Genomic DNA, 25,508 nt, shown 5'->3' with positions numbered 1-25,508 from the left:
CTAAAAGCGGATGGCTCTGTCAGGATCTGTGGCGACTACAAGGCCACCATCAATCGGATGTCCCTACAAGATCAATACCCGCTCCCGAGAGCGGAGGACCTTTTCGCCACGCGGGCAGGTGGCAAGCTGTTCACCAAGTTGGACCTCACTTCAGCCTATATGACCCAGGAACTGGCCGACGAATCTAAACTACTGACCACCATCACCACGCACAAGGAACTGTTCGTTTATAACAGGTGCCCGTTTGGCATTCGATCAGTGGCCGCGATTTTTCAATGAAACATGGAAAGCCTGCTTATATCCATTCCTGGAACGATCGTATTCCAGAACGACATCCTCATCACGGGTCGAGACACTGAGGAACACCTCCACAACCTGGAGGAGGTGCTACGCCGACTGGACCGGGTAGGCCTGCGACTCAAGAAGTCTAAATGTGTGTTCTTAGCTCCTGACGTTGAGTTTCTGGGCAGGAGGGTTGCTGCAGATGGGATTCGGCCCACCGAATCCAAAACAGAGGCGATTCGACGAGCACCCAGGCCCTGCAACACATCGGAGTTGCGTTCATTCCTGGGACTGTTGAACTATTTTGGGAACTTTCTGCCGAACTTGAGCACGTTGTTGGAGCCGCTACACGTGCTCCTGCATAAGCGTTGCGATTGGTTGTGGGGGGACTGTCAGGAACGGGCTTTTGATCGGGCGCGAAACCTACTTTGTTCAAACAAATTGTTGACCCTGTACGACCCCTGTAAAAAATTGGTTCTGACATGTGATGCATCGTCCTATGGGGTTGGGTGCATGTTGCAACAGGGCAATGCTGAGGGTCAATTACAACCTGTGGCTTATGCCTCCAGGTCGCTCTCTCAAGCAGAACGGGGATATGGGATGGTCGAGAAGGAAGCGCTTGCATGTGTCTGTGGTGTAAAAAAAATGCATCAGTACCTCTTTGGTAGGAAGTTTGAATTAGAGACGGACCACAAGCCATTAACATCCCTGTTGTCAGACAGCAAGGCTGTCAATGCCAACGCATCAGCTCGCATACAGTGATGGGCTCTCACGCTGGCTGCTTATGACTACTCCATCCAGCACCGGCCCGGTACTAAAAATTGCGCTGACGCGCTCAGCAGGCTTCCACTGGCCACCACTGAGGGGGCAGCGGAGCAAAGTGCCGAGGTGGTCATGGCTGTCGATGCCTTTGACAGCGCAGGCTCCCCCATCTCAGCCCGCCAGATCAAAATCTGGACAAACAGAGATTCCCTCCTATCCCTGATTAAGAAATGTGTCCTGACTGGGGATTGGGCGCCCGCACACGGAGCATGCCCTGAGGAGGTCAGACCGTTCCACAGACGGATGGATGAGCCTACTATGGGGCAGCCAGGTAGTTATGCCCCTGAAGGGCAGGGAGGCATTCATCAGGGAACTCCACAGCGAGCACCCAGGCATTGTGATGATGAAGGCCATTGCCCGGTCACATGTTTGGTGGCCTGGAATTGATTCAGACCTGGAACACTGAGTTCGCAGGTGCACGACGTGTGCCCAGCTGGGTAATGCCCCCAGGGAGGTCCCGCTCAGCCCATGGCCCACCAGGCCATGGTCACGCATTCATGTTGACTACGCGGGCTCATTCATGGGAAAGATGTTCCTTATTGTGGTAGATGCGTACTCGAAATGGATCGAGTGCATGCGCATCATCCACCACCGTGGAAAGCCTACGTGCGATCATTGCAACCCATGGCTTGCCGGACATCCTGGTTAGTGATAATGGCCCATCTTTCGCAAGCTACGAATTCCAAGAGTTTATGTCGGGCAATGGCATCAACCACGTCAGGACTGCGCCGTTCAAGCCGGCCCCCAATGGCCAGGTGGAACGTGAGGTCCAAATCATTAAGCAAGGTATGCTCAGGATTCAAGGACCCTCCCTACAATGCCGCCTATCGCGTCTCCTGCTGGCCTATAGATCCCGACCATACTCGCTCACGGGGGTCCCGCCCGCAGAGCTACTAATGAAACGGACACTCAAAACTCGTCCCTCATTCACCCAGTCCTGACTGACATAGTTGAGGGCGAGCGCAAGTCACAAAACGAGTACCATGACTGTAATTCGGGAGATGCATAGAAATAAATGATCCTGTATTCGTCCTCAATCATGCCATGGGGCCCAAATGGCTTGAGGGTACTGTAATTGACAAAGAGGGGAATAGGGTCATCGTGGTAAAACTCAACAATGGTCAGATATGCCGTAAGCATCTGGACCAAGTAAAAAAAAGGTTCAGCATCGACACAGAGGAACCTGAAGAAGACCATGAGATGGAGCTCACACCACCGCCAGTGAACGAGCAACAAAAGCAATCAGAAGAATCCACAGTCCCTGCGGTCAGCCCGGACAGGCCGGAATCACCACAGGTGACAGACACTCACGTCAGTGTCCAACAACCAGAGCCCCAACTGCGGCGCTCAACGAGGGAGCGTAGACCACCTGAAAGACTAAACCTATGATCCCAATAAGACTTTGGGGGGGGCGGGGTGGGGGAGTTGATGTCATGTATGTAACCACAATGTACCACCACTGTATTACTGTATACACTCAACCTAGATGCACACCTTGACCACAAGGGGTGAACTTGTGGGAGACACTCCTTACCTGATCACACAGGTATAAAAAAGGAGGTCCCACGCAGGGCCATCGTCTTTGGAGTCCTGTGAATGAAGAGTTAAGGTCACAGAGTGACCTTGTCCCCAGAATGTGCCTCGTGTGGTTTCATACTGCCGAGTAAGGACTTTACAGGGAGCACACGGAAGCCAAGCACAAAAAGCAGAAGGAGCGTATGACAAATCAAACACCCCACCCACCTGTCCCTCCAACCACCATCTGCCCCACCTATGACAGAGATTGTAGATCCGCATTGGTCTCATTAGTCACCTTAGAACTAATTTTTGTGTGGAAGCAAGTCATCCTCGACTCCGGGGGACTGCCTAAGAAGAAGCTGCTTCATATTGGTTTTGTTTAAATCCAGATTCTGAGAGATGTGCATGTCTGTGAGCCAGCTCCAGGGACTTAGGGCTAGAGTTTCCCTAACCTGTTTTTCTGGCGCCCTCACCCGAGGTGCACCGTTTTTGTCCGCCTCCAAGCGCGCCGAAAAAAGACGACGGTATTCTGGCCGCTCCCAGCCACTCTTCGGTCGTGGCGCAGCGTGGCCCAATGGATTGGGGGCGGAGCCAGGTCCCAGCGGTGAAAACAGTACCGGGATCTCTGCACATGCGCACTAGAGTCTGCGTGCATGTGCAGTAGCTCCTGGCAGGCCGTTTCTGCAAACGCACGCTGCATGCTGTGTGGGAGGGGCCCGAAGCACGCCGTCCCTAGCCCTGGCCAAATGGGCTCCCTCATCGGCGGCCCGCTGCGTTCCCTAAAGTAGGACTTCTATTTTTTATTTGTTATTTACTGATTGATTTTGGTGCTTTAGGGGCAGGGTTCCTTCTATTTTTTTATTTCTTATTTATTAATTACTTATTACTTTGGTCGGTGCTTCTATTTTATTTGTTAATTAATTACTTATTACTTTTTGTGCTTTGTTTGGTGCTTGGGTGGTACTTTAAATGTCGTTACTTGCGCCGATTCCTTAACTCTGGGTAAGGTTTTTCTGTGCGGACAGAAGTGGCAACAAACGCTGGCCTAAGTTAGTTTGGAGCAACTATTTGCTGGCCAAACACCTAAGTGGCTGGGAACGCCCCCTTTTGAAAAAAAAACTGAACTTAAAAATATAACCTAACTAACTCACATATACTAGTGCAAATTAAATGGCCAGAGTTGCAACTAAAAAGATAGTACAGAAAAATCAAATTGCTCCAAAAAAAAAAGGAGCAACTCCTGGGGAAACTTGGGCCCTTTTGACCAGTAAATGATGCTCCCTTATTCTAGCAGCAGACCCGTAGACCCACAAAAAATTGGACCTGCAACTGAAATAAGGGAGCAGGCAGCTGACTAAATATAATTTAAAACAAGGTCAATAGGAACTTCTGTCTCTGAACTGTTCCATAATGTCACCTATGGCACAGACATGTGCCATATGATGTGGTACTAAGGCTAACTAAGCCATACAGACTAGGAAGTTTGATCTTTAGTCTGTGTGGAGTTAGCGGCTCTCAACTTGCACATCAGCTGGAGCACCACAATTGGCTTCATTACTTCTGGGGCAGGTAAGGAGATGCAAAATCAGTTAGGGTGCACAATCCAGTCTCTCCTGTTGGAAAGATGGTGTGTGTGTGGTGTGTGTGGACAATGTCGAGCTTGGATGTAAAGTGCCTCTTGTTCAAATACGTCTTTGATCCAGGTTTTCCGATCACAATGTCAATGACCCATTCATTATAAATGAGGTATTGCTGGTGGGTAGAGGGCAATGAGTGTCACAATGATAACTTACAACATGACAGTATGTTACAGGCTCGATTGATAAGCTTGTCTTTTCTTCTCTGCCATTTATGTATCTAAGTTATTGTCAATGTTACAATTGGGAAACCCAGGCCTTACCATTTACACAGAAATACATAGAAGTTAGAAGAGGCAATCAGACCATTTGGTTCAACCAGTCCATGTCAACGTTTACCCTCCATGCAAATAGTCCTAATCATTTGTACCCACCTAGTTCCCATATACCTTTATTACCTTTTCCTTCATCCACCTATCCAATCTAATCCTGAACATTGACATCGTTTCCGCACAACCACTAACCATGTTGATGAATTCCACCACCTCACGAATCTGAGTAAAGTAGTTTCTCTTGCTTTCTGCTCTAACTCTTTTACATTTAATCTTGTTATTATGCCCCCTCATTCTAGACCCCTCAACTACTGGAAACAGTCTGCTTCTATCTACCCTTTTATAATTTTAAACATCCCATTATATCAGCCCATAATTTGTGCTGCTCTAACAAAGAAAGTCTCAATTTTTCAAGTACTTCTTGGTATTTGTATTTTCTCTGTTTAGACTCGTATATGAATAATGCCTTCTTAGGATGAGCACCCATGGAGATGTATCCTAGCGCAGAGTCAATGGGGGTAATTTTAACCCCTAAAAATGGGTGGGTTGGGCTTGGGGGTTTGGATCGGGTGGGATGCAAGTATGTTAAAAATCTGAATTCCGAACCCAACCTGCCCACTTCCAGATTTAGTGGAGACGAGATGGGGGGCAGGAAACCAACCCGCCCACAGGATGCGGGTTGTTCATTTAAATATTATAATGAGACTGCGTTCTTCATATTTAACCACTATTTTAAATTTAACCCTGGCTGGTTGGGTTTCCTGGGCCTCAGGAAACCTGGCAGCTACAGGGAGGCGAGGACTGCTGGATCCAACCCTACAATTAGATCCCTCTCCGACCGGCTCCAATCTGCCTCTGGCCTCTGATCTCCTCTGACCCCGGCCACCGATCTCATCCCTGTTCCGGCCTCCGATCTTCCCTGACCTCAGCCTCCAATCTCTTCCCCCCCCACCGCACCCTCCCGCCCCCGCCCCCCAGTCTTTCCGAGCTCTCCTTCCTCTCCGCCCTCTGACTGCGGCCGGGAAATGGGGACAAAAAATGGTAATCAGGTCCTGCCATTAAATTCGGCAGGGCCTGAGCAATCCAGTTCTTTTGGGTTTCCCAACTGCAAAATGCTCCCCATCCCACTGCCAGCCCATTTCCCCTCCCTCTCGCTCCTTCCCTCCGAGATAAGGTCAGGGCCATGTCTTCAGGAGCAGTGGAGGAAATTGGGGGGGGCGGGGGCGGGCTGAAATGGCTTGCACACACTGGCCACAGATGATCCGTAGTGCATTTTTTCAACAAGTAGACATCATAAACCTTATTGGCATAAAGTTGTTGATAAGCATTTAAGTAATGTTTTATCATACGGGTGGAGTGAAACCTTGTTATTGTTATGTCTGCTGCATTGATGAGCATATCTTGGAATCAATCTGAGCAATGTATGTAGCCAGTGTAACTTGCTTATTTAAGACATCAAGTTACACTGGCTACAGATATTGGTTTATTCTGCTGCTGTTAGTTAATTAATAAGGCGCAGCTGTCTTCTTCTATTTCAAATAGCTTTATGGAAAAAACATACGTGTGTGTGTATGTGGGTGCAATAACTGCCAACAGCAAAGTCAAGCATTAAGAGGATTCAATAAATATTTTCATGTTAATCTAATTCAGGAATTCTGTTTGGTGCCTTGATGCTGAGTCTATGGACATATTCAGTTCTAGGTTTGGACAGAACGCTGGGTCTGTTTTATGTTACCATAAAACTGTCACAGCAACGTGATTTGTTTGAACATTAGTATTTACATTCACTATTGAGGCACATGACACACTTAATCTATTTGCTTTACCTAAAACGACCAAGATCTTACTAACCGATTCACGCTGGGTATGCCAGATGCTGTTTATATGAACTGCAGATTGAATAATTGAGGAAGCAAGGGACAAATTAGGAATTCCGAACGGTTGCAATGGTAGATAACTGTCCAATTATGCACTAAATCAATCGCTGAATGTTTCACACCATATAACTGCAACTACAGATACAGGTTTCCTAGTTGGGCTGAGAGGGACATTGTTGATCTACTGATGGCTCAAGGCATCTTGTGGTGTGACCTTGAATTGTGCACAACAGGAAGCTCTCAGGTTTGATCCCTTCTGTGTTGATTTAGCTGATCTCAGTCAGAATGGTCCTGGGCAAAAAAGGACAACACTTAAAAAAACAAACAATTGCCGCTCTCCTTCCCTATGTTGGAGAAAGATAATCAGGCAGTGTTCCTACTCCTGATCACTAAATGCGCCACACAAAGAATTATTGTTAAACATAAGAACATAGAAATAGGAGCAGGAGTAGGCCATTCGGCCCCTCGAGCCTGCCCCACCATTCAATAAGATCATGGCTGATCTGATCTTGGCCTCAATTCCACTTTCCTGCCTGTTCCCCATAACCCTTGACTCCCTGATAGTTCAAGAATCGCCGCCTTGAAGTCCAGTGACAGTTGTTATGAGGGCAACAGCAGCGGGGCACAGGGGAAAACTCTCTGCTCTTCTTTGAGTAGTGCTATGGAATCTTCACTTTCCATCTGAACCCCAGAAAAAACCAAGACAAGATCCTGGATTAACACCGCACCTGAGGGACAGAACCTCCAGCAGTACCTGACTGGAGAGTCTACCTCAGTAATGAGCTCAAACCAAAGTATGGCACTTGAACCCACAACCTTCTGACCTAGGGGTGAGAATACTACCAAGTAAGCCAAGCTGACATTTTTATCTCCACAAAATGATGGTGATCCCCAACTAAAATATGTTGCAAATAGTCAGAACATTTGCAGTTATATTCCTGGAGGCATCATGGATGTGTATGTGAGCCTCTGTCTGACTGAGTGTCAAACTATTGCACTCGTTATTAGAAGCCCACGGAAGAACAAAATAAAATTAGCTTTAATCAAACTATTTCAACTCTTGGCAAAGCTGGAGGTCGATAATTTAACAGTTAACATCAGCTGGCTTTTAGTTTGAAACTGAATAAGAGTTATGCTGCACTGATGATAAATATGAACCGCAATGTCATCCATGACGGATTGTTGCAACCTTGAGCAATGAAGCTCTGATTGTACAGTGATTTTTACATCGACTTGGGATTACAGTTATATCAGCAGTCTCCTGTTGAACTGTCTGGAACCTAGCTGGTTAATAAAAAGGGATTAGAGATATGAACTGAATTCTGGGGAATGTGCACCAATCAATCTGACTTGCCACACAATTATAAGGTACATAGGAATTGCTAGATGGAAAAAGACCAAAGTCCATCCTGGCAGTTATCCCTCATCTATACCAGACTGACTGTGGTAGGACTGAAGCTGGGAGCCAGTAAAATATAACCCACATTTCCCTGAACTTGGACTGTGGTCTAAAATTCACGTTAGATTCAGTCCGCTCCGTGCTCCATATTCGACAAAGCCTGTTCCAAATTCCCTCCATTAGACATTCCATATAGAATAGAGCACACACAGGATTTAGTCTGTTCCAGTTTCCATTTAGAGTGGAGCCCATACTGGATTCAGTCTGTTACATGTATGGACAGGTGCTTACAATGGATTCAGTGTATTATACATTCCACATTATGTGGAGCCTATACTGGGTTAAGTCTGATTTCTAATGGAGTGGATCTCAGAACTGATTTGTGGTGTTACACATTCTATATGGAGTGGTGCATGCACTGGATTCATTGTCACACATTCCACATGGAGTGCAGACAATACTGGATTCATGTTTTACACATTCCAGAAAGAATGGAGCCAACACTGGATTCATGTGTGTTACATATTCCATATGGTGTGAAGCCCACACTGGATTTAGTTTGTTGCATATTGCACACCTCTCAACACACATATTATCCAGTGTCAATTATGTGCTTCTGTTTCCTATTGTGGTTGGAACGGTAAGTTTCCACTGTGTGGGGAAATGCCTCCATGTTGAAAATCCAAGGGGAGACTGAAGTGGACAGGGCCCGAAACGGGCGCAGGGATCGCGATGTGGGATTAACCCTCATCTGTTGCTTCCGATGCAGCCGGATAGCTGGTGGCAATGGCTGTGCCCTCATGATGGCGAGATGTGCAGCGTGCAGCAGACCACCACAAATCTTGGCACGCGCTCTGCCGAATACTGCAGTGCTCCTCCAGAGCGATCCAGGCAGTGGAAGCATTATTTCAGCACGCCAATGGTGTGCTGAAATTGCTCTATCACATTTTTGTGGCAGCATGGCTTTCATTGTATGCATGCAGCCCACATGTACATAGGTTGCACAATGGAGTCATGAACCATGTCATCAGTGATTAACCCTTGTTGCTCAGTAGCCATGCTTTGGTTTGTCATGGTGGCTCAAATACAGATGGGACAGCGGACTGCCGCAGAATGAAGGCATCATGGCTGCTGCCAGGATACCGGGCATTGACCTGCATGATTCACTGACTATGGTCGCACACCAGCTGGAGTTTGAGGGAGTGAAATCCCTCTCGGTTGTGGTACATTTCAGAGTTGACATGCGGTGCCCACAAGGCGACATGTGTGCACTCAATGGCACCTTGCACCATGGTGAAGCCTGCAATCCTCACAAACCCATGTGCTCATCTGCCTGCGTCTCTCTGGCAAGAGAGAATGAAATATAGTCAGCTCTGTTGGAATTGAGAGCCTCAGTGACCTCCCTTACGCAATAGTGGAGTGTGAACTGCGAGATGTTGCAAATATCTCCTGCTCCAGCCTGGAAGGAGCCACAGACATAAAGGTTCCTGGCCACGGTCACCTTCACAGCCATGGCTGTCCATAGTGAAGCGCAGATGTCTGACACACTGTTCCTCGCTGAGGTTCAGGTAGGAGAATTGCTCCCTGATCACCCTGGGCAAATATGGCTTCCTGCTGAGAGCCCTTCTCCCAGTCCTTCTCCTCCTTTTTCTCACTGCTTGCCCTGCTCTGTGTTGCCTCTGCTCATTGTCCCGGTAATGCTGCAGTCCAAGGGGAATGCCTACTACTGCACCCATGCCTGGGACCAGTCGTAGGCATTCTGGGAGTGGTTCGTGCAGAAGCCTTCAAATCAGGACAAAGTCCTTCAGCACCTGCCACACCACTGCCAGTAGTCTTTCGCAACTTTAAAATACTCTCGAAAGCACCAAAAAACTCATACAATCGCAGCAGCAGCCAGTAGAAATGAATCAGCAACTAACCTGTAAGTAGTTAGCGATTCCTTTAGCTAGTGCTGGTGGGGGGCTGTCCTTCCTGATTGCTGTCCTGACCAGCTGTGTGAGCTTGAGAGGGCGTTAGCTGGAGCGCTGAGTTCCAAAATGGCTATCATGATCTGCCTACTCTGCATACTTCTGGCGGACGGTCTCTGAGCCCACGCTAATGCCCTCACCAGTATGGCGTCCGGCGCGACTTGCACCAGAAGTGCGTGCACGCACCATGGACGCTATTTTGGAGCCAAAAAGGTACTCGTAGTGTTAAAAAAATCCGGGCTCTTAGGAGCTGAATTCTGCGGCCAAAGTGTTTGAAGACCCAAACCTGAATCAAATTGGTGACATTTTCATCAATCAACCTGACCAAATCCTGGTCACAATAATGGATTTGGCTTATTTTTAAATGATCCTGGTCTTGTGGTCTGTAAATTATAAATGCCAGCTATTATAGTTAGAAGAGTAAAAGGCTATTTTTGCTCTGCTACTTACTAAGCTGTGCAGATATTTGAGCTGAAAGTTCTTATCTGAGGATGTGCTTCCATTTTACACGAGTTGGAAGAAAGAAAATTGTTTTTACTGTTTCATCTGCAGAGTTTTGGACAAAGCTCCAGTGAGGTGACAGGAGCCGAGATTTCTCCTCACACTGCTGACTTGGTATTTAAGCTTGCCAATGTGAAGTCTTTGAATTAAATCTGACTAATTGGCAAATTAACTCCAGTGGTAGGCGGTTCAGTAACCAGAGGACACATATTTAAAATAATTGGCAAAAGAACCCAAGGAGAGATGAGGAGAATTCTTTCACGTAGTGTGTTGTTGTGATTTGGAATGCACTGCCAGAAAGGAGGGTGGAATCTGATTCAATAGTAACTTTCAAAAGGGAATTGGATATATACTTGAAAAGGAAAAAAAAATTGCAAGGTTGTGCGGAAAGAGCAGGGGAGTGGGGCTAATAGGATAGCTCTTACAGAGGCATGCTGGGCCGAATAGCCTCCTTCTGTGCTGTATCATTCGACAATGATGTTAGCAAAATGGAAGAGGATACCCCCAGCAATATTCAGTAATTTAACAGAAAAACGTAAGAGTGAGGGCAAAGTACAGAACTAACTGCTGTTCTGTGTCTATCTGTTGGAGCAGAGCCAACTTTCAAAAGGGTTAAGTATTTTGTAGGAAATTTTCAAATGCAAAGCTTCTGCAGGTTTACTTTGGATTACATTTTCCTTAAATAATATTAGTTTCTTTGCCTTAGATCACCAGTAATGCTGTTGTTTTTCATAGTTTTGACTCCTCTGAGGAACAACTTGTTTAAATGTGTCAACTGTGGAATTAACGGCTTCACAAAGTGGAATATAGACACAACTTGAGTATTTCAAACAGTGTTACTTCAAGCAAATCTCTATGTAAAAGGCAGCATCCATACCAGTGTAAGGAGATACAGAGCCCAAACCCCTCCCTCCACACACCACCTAAAGGATAAGTCTATATATGGTTAAGGTTAATACTGCAAAAAAAAGCTGTAAAGTATTTTTTTATAAGTAGCCATCAAAACACTCTCTCTCTCTCCTTCTCTTCCCAGCCCCCCTTTGAAGGATGATTCAGCCTCAGCACTTTTAAGCAGATCATGGGGGTCTATTTATAAACCTGTCGGTATAAGTGCAAATAGCTTTCTTTAAAGACATTCATGCACTGATAGCAATTAGTAGAGAGTGACACTTTCTAAACGGCAATCGAACCGAGATTCAAGGCACGGAGAAACGTTTCAAACCTGCGCTTGCTGGAAAGATTTCAACCTCTTCTTGAATCGTGACGGCAAAACAAAATCACATCCACGGGCGAGGAAAGCGAACTCCCCTCGTAAGTCGGGGTCCCTCCGCAGAGAAGTTTCCTTGATCATCATCTTGAAAAGCCTTGCTCAGCAACGCTTCTTGTGTGTGTGTGTTTGAGCGCGAGCGTGTGTCCTTTTGTGATGCGGTAAATATAGATTAAAAAGCACTCAGGGTCCCAGTTTACAGAGAAGAATGAGAATTGTCTTCTTGAAAGACTGCACTGTTTCCTGTATTCTCACAGACTGACAATATCCATGCATTGTACCTCACCACTGAGGTCAGAGTCCAGTCCGGACATTCAAACCATCTAGCACTCTAGCCTTTGATTCCAGACGCTCGACTACTGTGTTGTACCCAGAAACATGACCTGCAATGCGATCTGTTCTATCGGAGGGCTTCACGACAATTGATCTGTCCAGGACTGGTACGAGTGCATTGTGGGAAAGGAAGAACCCTCTACCAGAAGAGCTAAAGTTAGCACTTGCTGAAGAAGACCCGAGAATAATCTTGCCGCCTATGACACTGTTTACACTAATAGTCTCTTAACTTAAAATGTAAGGCACGGACTTCAATAAATCACATGCCTTTTTTAGAAAGCAGGGCAAAGCAAAAAAATAAATAAAGGCTTCTCTCAGCCCGAGAAGCCATGTGGAATAAATCATTACACAAAGTAGTAACAGAAAAAGAAAAATAATTTTCCATGAGTAAACTGAAGAAAAAGTTATGGAAAAATTATTGGGGCTGTATTTCAGGCATAGATCTGAACTATTTGATTTCATAGGTACCCTTTTACAAATAATTGATTCACTGCAGGAGACTAACATGTCCTAAGGCAGCCTTTCTTCCCCCTCCCTCCCTCTTTTGCTCTGCCTCATCCCATCCCAATGTATAAATAACTTCCACACTTGCTGTTGGCACAGCATCCTGACATTTCAGTTCAACTGCATTCCCAGATTACTCCACCAATCAACAACAGCTGTTTGGAGAATATCAAACACATCAAGATTCCTAAGCACCAATGTGTTTGGCCACAGCCACATCCCTCCATCCCGTTCTGCCTCTGGAAGCAGCTTTGTGACATGGGCAGCTACTACATTTGATTTTGGCTTTGAGAGATAATCCAAGAAAGGCTAGAGCTGAACCCTACAAGAGCTGAAATCTATTTCTAACATAAAGGGATAGACCTTTCGAGTCGGTGCGTTGACGTTTAACTCAATGTCAATTAAAATTGCTGCTTTCTATGATGGGCAGCTGATCCGCAATGCCAATTTTACGCCATCGTGCCAAGTTGAAAGTGTTCCCCTTGATGTTATCCAGCCTGCATTCAATAGGTACTTGTCCAACCCCTATTGCTATTCAATCCTGCTTTCCCAAAGGCTATTTTAGTCCCGGGTTGCCCTGTGCTCCGTTTTCAGTTTGAATTTCGATGTTCTTTTCAAGAATCTCATGTTTCCACAATTATTTATTTGCCACAGTGCAACCCAGTTTACTCTACAGCCACTGCTCTGGGCTGAACTTGTAATGGATTAAATTTTAGAATCAAAGTTGCAGCAGATGCTGTGCTGATGTGTGCACTCTGGCGTCACAATCTCACAAACACTCGCACAGAGTAGGAATAACTGGGATGACTCAGGAGTCAGAGGCAGATAATCTGTTCCCAAAGGATCTCCAGGATGGACTTTGGGCTTACTGACGTCCAGTAGTACTGGGAGGTTCCCCATTACTTCATTGTGAACACACAGTTATATTTATCAGTCAAAGCTATGTAACTGTAATGCAAATTTACTAGAATGGTACCAGGGACTTCAATTATGTGAAGAGACTAGAGAAGTTGGGGTTGTTCTCCTTGGAACAGAGAAGGTTAAGGGGAGATTTGATAGAGGTGTTCAAAATTATGAAGGGTTTTGGCGGAGTAAACAAGGAGATACTGTTTCTACTGGCAGGAGGTTCAGTAACCAGAACACACAGGTTTAAGGTACAGGTTGAACCTCCCTTATCCAGGATTCCCTGATCCGGCACCACCCCTCATCTGGCATGATTCTGCTGGCCAGGGGCGTATGCGCAGAATGCGGCCGACCTTCACCCCGACTTTGGGGCCACGCCGACACTCAGCCCACTGGGGGGCCGCTGTCATTCGGCCCGCCGACACTCAGCCTGCCGGGGACCCGCCGACACTCAGCCTGCCGGGGCCCACCGACACTCAGTCCGTCGACACTCAGCCCGCTGGGGGCCCGCCGACACTCAGCCCACCGGGAGCCACCGACACTCAGCCCGCCGGGGCTCACCGACACTCAGCCCGCCAACACTCAGCCCGCTGGGGGCCCGCTGATGCTTCACGGCCTACCCGGGGCACCAACCTCCTCCCTCCCTCCCCGACCTCCTCCCTCCCTCCCCGACCTCAGGCCGCCTCTCCACCCCCCTCCCCCCAACCCGCCCCACCTCCCTCCCCCGGCGTGACCTCCCTTTATCTGGCAAAATCCTTTATTCGGCACAGGCCAGATCCCGAGGGTCCCGGATAAGGGAGGTTTAACCGGTAATTGGCAAAAGAACCAGAGGGGTGATGAGGAAAAGTACCTTTAAGCAGCAAGTTTTTATGATTTGGAATGCACTGCTTGAAAGGTTGGTGGAAGCAGATTCAATAGCAACTTTCAAAAGGGAATTCATGTATACTTGAAAAATAAACATTTGCAGGGCTATGGGGAAAGAGCAAGGACTAAATGGATAGCTCTTTCAAAGAGCTGGTACAGGCACGATGGGCTAAGTGGCCGCTGTCTGTATTGTATGAATCGAGGTAAACTCTAGCCTTCATTACCTGCAGTAGCTACACTGAGCTCTGGTGACATTTCTTCACCTTGCCTAGGGGCCTATTACCAGGGCCACAGGTTCATCGTGTGTAAACAAATAAAATTCAATACTTATTAGATACGGATCCAAGATTTTTAGGTGGTGTTTTAGGGATTGTAGTACATGATTCTGTTCATATTCCTGAGAAAGTGAAAACCAGGAACCTTGTCTATTACCTTCAGCCACTGTTTTTGGTATCTGAAAGGAATGACAAAGCCCTGGTCTTACCCTGCAGCTTGGACCTCTTTCTCACATCTCCTGCCTTAAGGCTGTATAGGTGGTGTTATATATGTAAACTTGTATTTACTCTGTACAGCCACCAGAGGGCTCATCCCCTGGAGCCCCAAGGGATCCCATAATCCCTTGGGAGCACAGGTATTTAAGGAGGCCTCACAGGTTGGAGAGGCACTCTGGAGACCTGCAATAAAAGACTAAGGTCACACTTTACTTTGAGCTCAGTGTTCAGACTGACTCTTTCTCCATACTTAGCAACTGGCGATGAGAAACAGATAGCGAACCCGAAGATACAGAGAACAGTGGGCATCCTGGAGAAATTCTCAGAGGGAGATGATTGGGAAACTTTTGTGGAGCGACGCGACCAATACTTCGTGGCCAACGAGGTAGATGGGGAAGAGAATGCTGCCAAATGAAGGGCGATCCTCCTCACCATCTGTGGGGCACCAATGTATGGCCTCATGAAGAATCTGCTCACTCCAGCGAAACCCACGGAGAAATTGTACGACGATTTGTGCACACTGGTCCGAGAGCATTTGAACCCGAAGGAAAGTGTTCTGATGGTGAGGTACCAATTCTACACCGACAAAAGGGTCTGAAGACCAGGAAGTGGCGAGTTATGTTGACAAGCTAAGACGCCTGCAGGGCATTGCGAATTTGAAGGACATTTGGAGCACATGCTCAAAGACTTTTTCGTACTTGGCATTGGCCACGAAACCATACTTCGCAAACTTTTGACTGTAGAGACCCCAACCTTGAGTAAGGCTACAACGATAGCCTAGGCTTTCATTGTCACCAGTGACAATATGAAGCAAATCTCTCAGCACACAAGTGTTGCTACAAGTACTGTGAACAAAGTGATGTTGTTTTTGAATTGTGACGTACAGGGCAGATCACACATGCCTGCAGCTGCATGTCCGCAGATGTCTCAGAGTCCACCATCAAAGGTGATGAATGCAAGGCCATTAACATCTTGTTGGCGCTGCGGGGGTGATCATTGTTTCCATTCATGCCGATTCAAAGGGTACATTTGCAAGGGCTGTGGAATAATGGAACACCTCCAACGAATGTGCAGGCGAGCTGCAAATCCTGTTAAACCTGCAAACCACCATGTTGCAGAGGAGGACAGATCCATGGAGGATCACAATGAACCAGAGCCTCAGACCGAGGAGGCAGAGGTATGTGGGGTGCACACATTCACCACGAATTGTCCCCCAATAATGCTGAATGTTGAAGTAAATGGACTACCGGTGTCAATGGAGCTGGACATGGGCAAAATTTTTTTCGAAAGGTTGTGGTGCAACTAGGCCTCAAGGCCAGTCTTAACTCCAACTAAGAACTTACACAAAAGAACTGATTCCCGTAATCGGCAGTGCTACCATAAAGGTCTCCTACGATGGAGCGGTGCACAAGCTACCACTCTGGGTGGTGCCGGGTGATGGTCCCACGCTGCTCGGCAGGAACTGGCTGGGAAAGATATGCTGGAACTGGGATGACGTCCGAGCGCTATCGCCCGCTGACGACACTTCATGTGCTCAGGTCTTAAATAAATTTCCTTCGCTGTTTGAACCAGGCATCGGGAAATTCCAAGGAGCAAAAGTGCAGATTCACCTAATTCGGGGGGCGCAATTCATCCATCACAAGGCGAGAGCAGTACCGTACATGATGAGAGACAGGGTAGAGATTGAGCTAGACCGGCTGCAAAGAGAGGGCATCATTTCACTGATCAAGTTCAACGAGTGGGTCAGTCCTATTGTCCGAATTCTCAAGGAAGACGGCACCGTCAGAATCTGTGGCGATTACAAAGTAACTATCAATTGTTTCTCCCTGCAGGACCAATACCCACTACCAAAGGCCGACGACCTCTTTGCAACACTGGCGAGAGGAAAGGTGTTCACAAAGCTGGATCTGACTTCAGCCTACATGATGCAGGAACTGGAGCAATCATCGAAGGTCCTCACCTGCATCAACTTGCACAAAGGTCTTTTTGTTTATAACAGATGCCCGTTTGGAATCCGATCAGCAGCGGCGATATTCCAGAGAAACATGGAAAGCTTATTGAAGTTGGTCCCGTATACCGTGTTCTTCCAGGACAACATCTTGGTCACGGGTCGGAACTCAGTCGAGCATCTGCAGAATCTGGAGGAGGTTCTTAGTCGACTCAACCGCGTGGGGCTCAGGTTAAAATGCACGGTGCGTTTTCCTGGCGCCTGAAATGGAGTTCTTGGGAAGGAGGATTGCGGCGGACGACATAGGGTCCTCCAACGTGAAGACGGAAGCAATCGAGAACGCACCGAGGCCACAGAACGTGACGGAGCTGCGGCGATTTCTGGGACTCCTGCACAACTTTGATAACTTCTTACCAGGTCTCAGCACACTGTTAGAACCACTGCATGTCTTACAATGAAAAGGGGACGAATAGGTTTGGGGCAAAAGCCAAGAAAATGCCTTTGTAAAAGCGAGAAAATTGTTATGCTCAAACAAATTGCTTGTGTTGTATGATCCATGTTTGTTACTAGCTGGTGATGTGTCGTCATATGGCATTGGGTGTGTATTGCAACAAGCTAATGATTTCGGGAAACAGCAACCGGTCGCTTACGCATCCAGGAGTCTGTCCAAGGCTGAGAGAGCCTACAGCATGTTTGAGAAAGAAGCGTTAGCATGTGTCTATGGGGTAAAGAAAATGCATCAATACCTGTTTGGGCTAAAATTCGAATTGGAAACTGACCATAAGCCACTAATATCCCTGTTTTCCGAGAGTAAAGGGATAAATACCAACGCATCGGCCCGCATCCAGAGATGGGCGCTCATGTTGTCCGCATAAAACTACGCCATCCGCCACAGGCCAGGCACAGAAAACTGCGCCGAAGCTCTCAGTAGGCTGCCATTGCTCACCACGGGGGTGGAAATGGCGCAGCCCGCAGATTTAGCCATGGTTATGGAAGCATTTGAGAGTGAGCAATCACCCGTCACTGCCCGGCAGATCAAAACCTGGACAAGCCAGGACCCCTTATTATCTCTAGTCAAAAGCTGTGTGCTTCACGGGAGCTGGTCCAGTGTCCCAGTGGAAATGCAGGAAGAGATAAAGCAATTCCAGCGGCGCAAAGATGAAATTTCTATAGAGGCAGACTGCCTTCAGTGGGGCAATCGAGTAGTGGTCTCCAAGAAGGGCAGAGACACCTTCATCAATGACCTCCACAGTACCCACCCAGGCATCGTAATGATGAAAGCGACAGCCAGATCCCACGTGTGGTGGCCCGGTATCGATGCGGACTTAGAGTCCTGCGTTCACAGATGTAATACATGCTCGCAGTTAAGCATTGTACCCAGGGAGGCGCCGCTAAGTTTATGGTCTTGGCCCTCCAAACCGTGATCTCGGGTACATGTCGACTATGCAGGCCCGTTCTTGGGTAAAATGTTCCTTGTGATTGTAGACGCATACTTCAAGTGGATTGAATGTGAGATAATGTTGGCTAGCACGTCCGCTGCCACTACTGAAAGTCTGCGGGTCATGTTTGCCACTCATGGCCTACCCGTTGTCCGAGTGAGCAACAACGGGCCATGTTTTACCAGTGCTGAGTTCAAAGAATTCGTGACCCGTAACGGGATCAAACATGTCACATCTGCCCCGTTTAAACCAGCATCCAATGGTCAGGCAGAGAGAGCAGTGCAAACCATCAAACAAGGCTTGAAGAGAGTAACTGAAGGCTCACTGCAGACTCACCTATCCCGAGTCCGGCTTAGCTACCGCACGAAACCCTACTTGCTCACTGGGATCCCACCTGCTGAACTGCTCATGAAAAGAGCACTGAAGACAAGGCTCTCATTAGTTCACCCTGATCTACATGAACAGGTAGAGAGCAGGTGGCTTCAACAAAGTGCATACCATGATAGCGCAAATGTGTCACGCGAGATTGAAATCAATGATCCTGTATTTGTATTGAATTATGAACAAGGTCCCAAGTGGCTTCCCCGTACTATTGTGGCCAAAGAGGGGAGCAGGATGTTTCGGGTCAAACTTTCAAATGGACTAATTCACCAGAAACACTTGGACCAAATCAAACTCAGATTCACGGACTATCCTGAGCAACCCACCTTGGACCCACCAGTGGCAACCGGCACCACAGCCTACATCTGACATCCAGCAGAGGTTTCTGGCCTCAGAGCTGCAACTCTTTGTATTGTCTTTGATTTTTTTTGTTTAAACAATGTTGTTACAGCAGGAAACAAATAGGGTTGAAAGCTTGTTTTTTTTTTAAAGAAAACCAGAAATTTAGAAATTCCTGTTGGTGACTGCAGCAAAAATCATTCCTCAACAGCATGGGTCTTATTGCTGATGAGGCACAAGGAGAGGCCTGACCGTAACGGTTGGAAGGAGCTGGTTGTGGTAATGTCTTCTAATGGATTCGCTCCTCGACGATGAGGATGATTGCTGACAAACGCTTGACGTGTTTGTCTGACAGTCCTCTGTCTGTGAGCAAAGGATTACCACCTGAACCTGTTAAACATGTGTCGGTTATTATTGTCAATATTAATTTCTAGGCTCCTGTCTTCATATAATTGTATTAATTTATAAATCAGAATAATCCAATTTGGTTGTGGTGTTATTCTGCCAGTCCCATGCGTCCTTGATGCCACATTGGTAATTAAACCACCCAGACAGTTGGCACACTACAGTGTAGGAATTGCTAAATGACAAAAGACCAAGGTCCATCTAGTTTACCTTCTATCATCCTGGTAGTCACACGATACAACAATAATTTGTTGACTAATCGTAAGTTGAACGATGGAGATTTTTCTGATATTGGGATGGGGACCAAGATGGATGTGGTACCATGATACATTTGTGAGTTAGGGCGAAGGTGAGGGAAACGCTTTAAAATGTTTTATTTTGTGTTTAATCGTTTTTTATTTCTTCACCTTGTTCTTTAAAAAAAGTATTATTCCCTTTTGATGGTCTCATTCTTTTTTCTTTGCGTGATTTAAATAAAAAGTTCTTCAGATTGTTCCTTTGGAGAGAACTTACTCAGGTAAAGTTTGGTCCTTTGCACTCACAGCTGCCAACCAGAAGGAAGGGGAAAAAATAACTTTCTCATCGTATGCATTCTTGTTTACTTGCTGATTTTGATACTAAGTGCAATTCAGATTTAGAGTTTCGGACTGCCCTCGTTCGAGTAAGACTCGAGCAATAGGTCAGGTAGAGTCCAGCATGCTTGTGGAGTCAGTGTACCATTTCTGCAACACAGGCTGCTATAATAAAGTCCATAGGCCGACATACGTACCCGACATCTGTTTCTCATATTATGTGAAAAGACCAGAGGCATGTGTAATCCTGATGGCTGTTTAACTTGGACATTATGGCCTGGAATTTGCATTGGGTAATAACAGTGTTTGCTGTTATTTCCCCTTTGAAATTGACTGCAACTTCAGGATTTAGCGCATGTGCAACCTAACGCGGAAATCCTGAAGTTGTTACTGTTGTTGTACAGAAACATAGAAAATAGGTGCAGGAGTAGGCCATTTGGCCCTTCGAGCCTGCACCACCATTCAATAGGATCATTCCCTTTCCTGCTTTCTCTCCATATCCCTTGATCCCTTTAGCCGTAAGGGCCATATCTAACTCCCTCTTGAATATATCCAATGAACTGGCATCAACAACTGCCTGCAGTAGGGAATTCAACAGGTTAACAACTCTCTGAGTGAAGAAGTTTCTCCTCATCTCAGTTCTAAATGGCCTACCCCTTATCCTAAGACTGTGTTCCCTGGTTCTGGACTTCCCCAACATCAGAACCATTATTCCCGCATCGAACCTGTCCAGTCCCGTCAGAATCTTATATGTTTCTATGAGATCCCCTCTCATCCTTCGAAACTCCAGTGTATAAAGGCCCAGTTGATCCAGTCTCTCCTCATATGTCAGTCCAGCCATCCCGGGAATCAGTCTGGTGAACCTTCGCTGCACTCCCTCAATAGCAAGAATGTCCTTCCTCAGATTAGGAGACCAAAACTGAACACAATATTCCACGTGAGGCCTCACTAAGGCCCTGTACAACTACAATAAGACCTCCCTGCTCCTATACTAAAATCCCCTAGATATGAAGGCCAACATACCATTTGCCTTCTTCACCGCCTGCTGTATCTGCATGCCAACTTTCAATAACTGATGAACCATGACACCCAGGTCTTGCTGCACCTCCCCTTTTCCTAATCTGCCACCATTCAGATAATATTCTGCCTTTGTGTTTTTGCCCCCAAAGTGGATAACCACACACTTATCGACATTGTACTGCATCTGCCATGCATTTGCCCACTCACCTAACCTTTCCAAGTCATCCTGCAACCTCTTAGCATCCTCCTCACAGCTCACACTGTCACCCACCTTTGTGTCATCTGCAAACTTGGAGATATTACACTCAATTCCTTCATCTAAATCATTAACGTATATTGTAAATAGCTGGGGTCCCAGCACTGAGTCCTGCGGCACCCCACTAGTCACTGCCTGCCATTCTGAAAAGGACCCGTTTATCCTGACTCTCTGCTTCCTGTCTGCCAACCAGTTTTCTATCCACGTCAGTACATTACCCCCAATACCATGATTTTGCATGCTAATCTCTTGTGTGGGACCTTGTCAAAAGCCTTTTGAAAGTCCAAATACACCACATCCACTGGTTCTCCCTTATCCACTCTACTAGTTACATCCTCAAAAAATTCCAGAAGATTTGTCAAGCATGATTTCCCTTTCATAAATCCATGCTGACTTGGATCGATCCTGTCACTGCTTTCCAAATGCGCTGCTATTTCATCCTTAATAATTGATTCCAACATTTTCCCCACTACTGATGTCAGGCTAACCGGTCTATAATTACCCGTTTTCTCTCTCCCTCCTCTTTTAAAAAGTGGTGTTACATTAGCTACCCTCCAGTCCATAGGAACTGATCCAGAGTTGATAGACTGTTGGAAAATAATCACCCATGCATCCACTATGACCAAGCCATTCCTTTTATACTGACCCCTATTGCTGGAGATAACGTTATGTCTCACCATTCCAAGACAGAAATGGACATGACCAGAAATTAGTGAAAATAAATAGTTTTATGTGACATAACAGTAACGGAAGATGAACAAAAACACTTCTTTAAACATGCCTATGCTCACCCTTGTGCATCTACTTATGAGTTATCTTTCTCTTTCGTGTGCTTCTACGATGTGCAACTCTTGTAGTTTCAGCAGAGGTTGAGGCAGGTTGCAACTGCATAAATACTCTTGGCGGATGTCCTCTGGGTTTTGGAGCCAATGAGGGCCCCGCCAAAGTCTGCTCCTCCTGTGACTGTGCAGGGGCAGACTCGGCCATCGCTGTCCGGGGAGCCATCTTGAGCTCTGACTGAGGGCGTGGCAATGGGGGAGAAGTGAGAGTGCTTTGAGATGAGCCTTCACTTGCGCTCTCACCACCATCCCTCTCATGGGTCACCCACACTTCCCTGCTAGCAAGGAGCTGAAGAGCATCTTGCTGCACAGCAGTGGGGCCATGAGGACCCTAGTCTATGCTAACAACCCTCCTAGACATCTATTCTCCATTGAGACCATGGGCTCATATGAGTGGCGCATTAGCTGCTCCATGCAGGTGGCCATCCTATCCAAGGCAGAGCCTACAGTCGCCATCACCTGTGACATGGTGGTGCTTATGTTCGCGATAGACTCCATTCTCTGCATATTTGCAGACATCACAACCACAAAACCTGTCAGAATCCCCTGCACCTCCATGGTTATCCTCTTTCTGGATGGCCCCTGAGGCTCAGCGTCTGCGTGCAGCTGAGCAGAGCTGTGCACATCCTACACCCTCCAGCGAGGACTCTCCACTGCTGTCCCTGTCTCTACCATTTGCTCTTGCTCACTTGTGAGTTATGAGACACCAATTGACAACACTGCTCTATCTCACGTAGGACCCACCGAGATGTGTATATCTGCGCTGGTGCTGGGTGCCCTTGGATCTGCTGATGGTGCACCCTCAGAGACCGGAAGTTCCTCTGAGGAGTCATCTTCCTCCTCAGGCTCTTGATGGAACTGTGGGAGAGTCAAGGGATGATTTAGAAATGTTATATTAAGAATGCATAATACCATTATTCACGTGATGAACATTCACTGTCTGCTGACATCAGACGATGAGGGAGTGTCAGCCAGTGCCAAGTGGCCTCCTTTTGTGTTGTTGGTTGGTATGATTGCATTCGGATGAGGGTGAGTGTGAGGGGTGGCTAGTAAGCTGGGGAAGTAATAATGTAGATAGAGACAGGGATGGGTGGATGTGCATGGTATGTTGATGTGAGGAATGATGTGCAAGGTTTGGGTTCGGAAGGCAGAGTGAAGGGGATGTGGTTAGAGGCACAGTAGGATGAAGTTGAGTGTGGCTTTGTACTCACCTTTCCTGATCTGAGATCATTGAAGAGTTTACGGCACTGCACCCAGGTCCTCCTGACCACATCCCTGATGTCCACCTCCTCTGCCATTTGGGTCTTTCCCACCCATCAGCAGTGAGAAGGACCTCCCTATGTGCTCTGACTCCCTCCACAAGAATATGTAGGGAATCATCTGAAAACCTGGGTGTAGCCCTCTGCCGCTGTGAAGCCATGTGTGCAAGGCAGAGCAATAACCAGGTGACGAAATGTATGGCCTGCACACTCCTACATGAACCTTCAAATGCAATGTGGCCGAGGCTGCTTTAAATATCCCAGCTGGAACTGAGTCAGCGATGACATCATCAGACCCGCACCATTTAATAGAGCCAGGAAATGTGCAGGTCTGCCTTAATAAGCGTCATTAAAGGAAAGTCGCTCTGAGGAGCGGGATGAAAAGAACAATGGGGTTCCAAGCCACCTCGCCGACTGCCCGTACCTGATCCATCCAGGTAATGGAAGTTCCAGCCTATGTGTTTCCTCATAATTCAGAGTGTTGACACCAGCCTTTTGGTTTCCCTCTTCACAGCCTCCTCCAGTTGAATGTCTCCCTCTTGGCTCAATGATCAAAAGTAAGCACAGGGCCTAAGGTGCAGGTCCAAACAGAGCACTGTATAGTTTGGTCAGGGCTTCCTCTGGCTTTTATCCTATGGATTGGGCCGTGTAGTTCAACGTCCAATTGGTCTTCCTGTTTCCTGCTCTGCAGTCGTCGGACACATTGAGTGTTGAACTGAAAATTCATCTGATAAACGTAGCCTGATACTAAATCGGCTCCAGCATGTCTGAAGGAAAAAGTGTTATATATGAATAAAGAGTCTGACTGGATACTGTGAGCTCAAAGTAAAGTGTGACCGTAGTCTTTTATTGCAGGTCTCCAGAGTCCCTCTCCAGCCTGTGAGGCCTCCTTAAGTACCTGTGCTCCCAAGGGATTGTGGGATCCTATGTGACTCCAGGGGATGAGCTCTCTGGTGGCTCTACAAGTTTACATACATAACAACACTCTCCGCCCCAAAGTCATCTCGGTGCAAATGCTGGTTTTGGTGAATCACTTGTTGGGCCCTCGCTGGGCTGCTGTGCAGCTGGCCTTGATGAGCTGCCTGGTGTGGTGAGTCCTGCTGGGCTGCTGCAGGTGATGGGTTCTGCTTCGTGGCCAACCGTGGTGTCGGTTGCCACTGGTGTGTATGTTGGGGGGGTCAAAGAATGTAGGCTCCAAAGTGGGTTGCTCAGGATAGTCCGTGAATCTGAGTTTGATTTGGTCCAAGTGTTTCCGGTCAATGAGTCCATTTGAAAGTTTGATCCGAAACACCCCTCTATGGCCACAATGGTGCCGGGAAGCCACTTGGGACCTTGTCCATAATTCAATACAAATACAGGATCATTGATTTCAATTTCGCATGACACATTTGCACTCTTATGATATGTACTTTGTTGAAGCTGCCTGCTCTCTACCTGTTCATGTAGATCAGGGTGAACTAACGAAAGCCTTGTCTTCAGTGCCCTTTTCATGAGCAGTTCAGCAGGTGGAATCCCAGTGAGCAAGTGGGGTCTCATGCGGTAGCTGAGCAGAACTCGGGATAGGCGAATCTGCAGTGAGCCTTCAGTTACACTCTTCAAACCAAGCTTGATAGTTTGCACTGCTCTCTCTGCCTGACCATTGGATGCTGGTTTGAACGGGGCAGATGTAACATGTTTGATCCCATTACGGGTCATGAACTCTTTAAACTCGGCACTGGTAAAACATGGCCCGTTGTCGCTCACAAGGACATCAGGTAGTCCGTGCATGGCAAACATGGCCCGCAGGTTTTCAGTGGTGGCAGCAAACGTGCTTGCCGACATTATCTCACATTCAATCCATTTCAGGTACGCATCTACAACCACAAGGAACATTTTACCCAAAAACAGGCCTGCATAGTCGACATGGACCCTGGACCACAGTTTGGAGGCCAAGACCACAAACTTAGTGGCGCCATCCTGGGTGCATTGCTTAACTGCGAGCATGTATTACATCTGTGCACGCTGGACTCTAAGTCCGTATCGATACTGGGCCACCACATGTGGGATCTGGCTATCGCTTTCATCATTACGATGCCTGGGTGGGTACTGTGGAGGTCATTGATGAAGGTGTCTCTGCCCTTCTTGGGGACCACTACCCAATTGCCCCACAGAAGGCAGTCTGCCTGTATAGACGTTTCATCTTTGCACCGCTGGTACGGCTTTATCTCTTCCTGTATTTCCACTGGGACACTGGACCAGCTCCCGTGAAGTACACAACTTTTTACTAGGGACAGTAAGGTGTCCTGGCTCATCCAGGTTCTAATCTGTCGGGCTGTGGCGTGTGATTGCTCACTCTCGAATGCTTCCATAACCATGACTAAATCTGCGGGCTGTGCCATTTCCTCCCCTGTGGTAGGCAATGGCAGCCTACTGA

General features: G+C 47.2%; 1 protein-coding gene across 5 annotated transcripts in view; it reads right to left on the bottom strand.

The window, feature by feature from the left end:
- The window catches only part of ppp2r3a (protein phosphatase 2, regulatory subunit B'', alpha), a 412,397-nt gene that overhangs the window by 97,430 nt on the left and 289,459 nt on the right, over window positions 1-25,508 (bottom strand). The window contains exon 1 of one of the 5 annotated variants that reach the window (XM_070883369.1): window positions 11,498-11,957. The exons of the other annotated variants lie outside the window; for them this stretch is intronic. Coding sequence (XP_070739470.1) covers window positions 11,498-11,629 — 132 coding nt within the window. The 5' untranslated portion in view covers window positions 11,630-11,957. Of the gene's footprint in view, window positions 1-11,497; window positions 11,958-25,508 lie in introns of those variants that run through there. 5 annotated transcript variants of the gene reach the window in all.

This window comes from Pristiophorus japonicus, chromosome 6 (genome assembly GCF_044704955.1).
Source record: "Pristiophorus japonicus isolate sPriJap1 chromosome 6, sPriJap1.hap1, whole genome shotgun sequence".
NCBI classification, from domain to species: domain Eukaryota; kingdom Metazoa; phylum Chordata; class Chondrichthyes; family Pristiophoridae; genus Pristiophorus; species Pristiophorus japonicus.
Note: the sequence above shows the minus strand (reverse complement) of the source record. Positions and strands in the feature narration are given on the sequence as shown.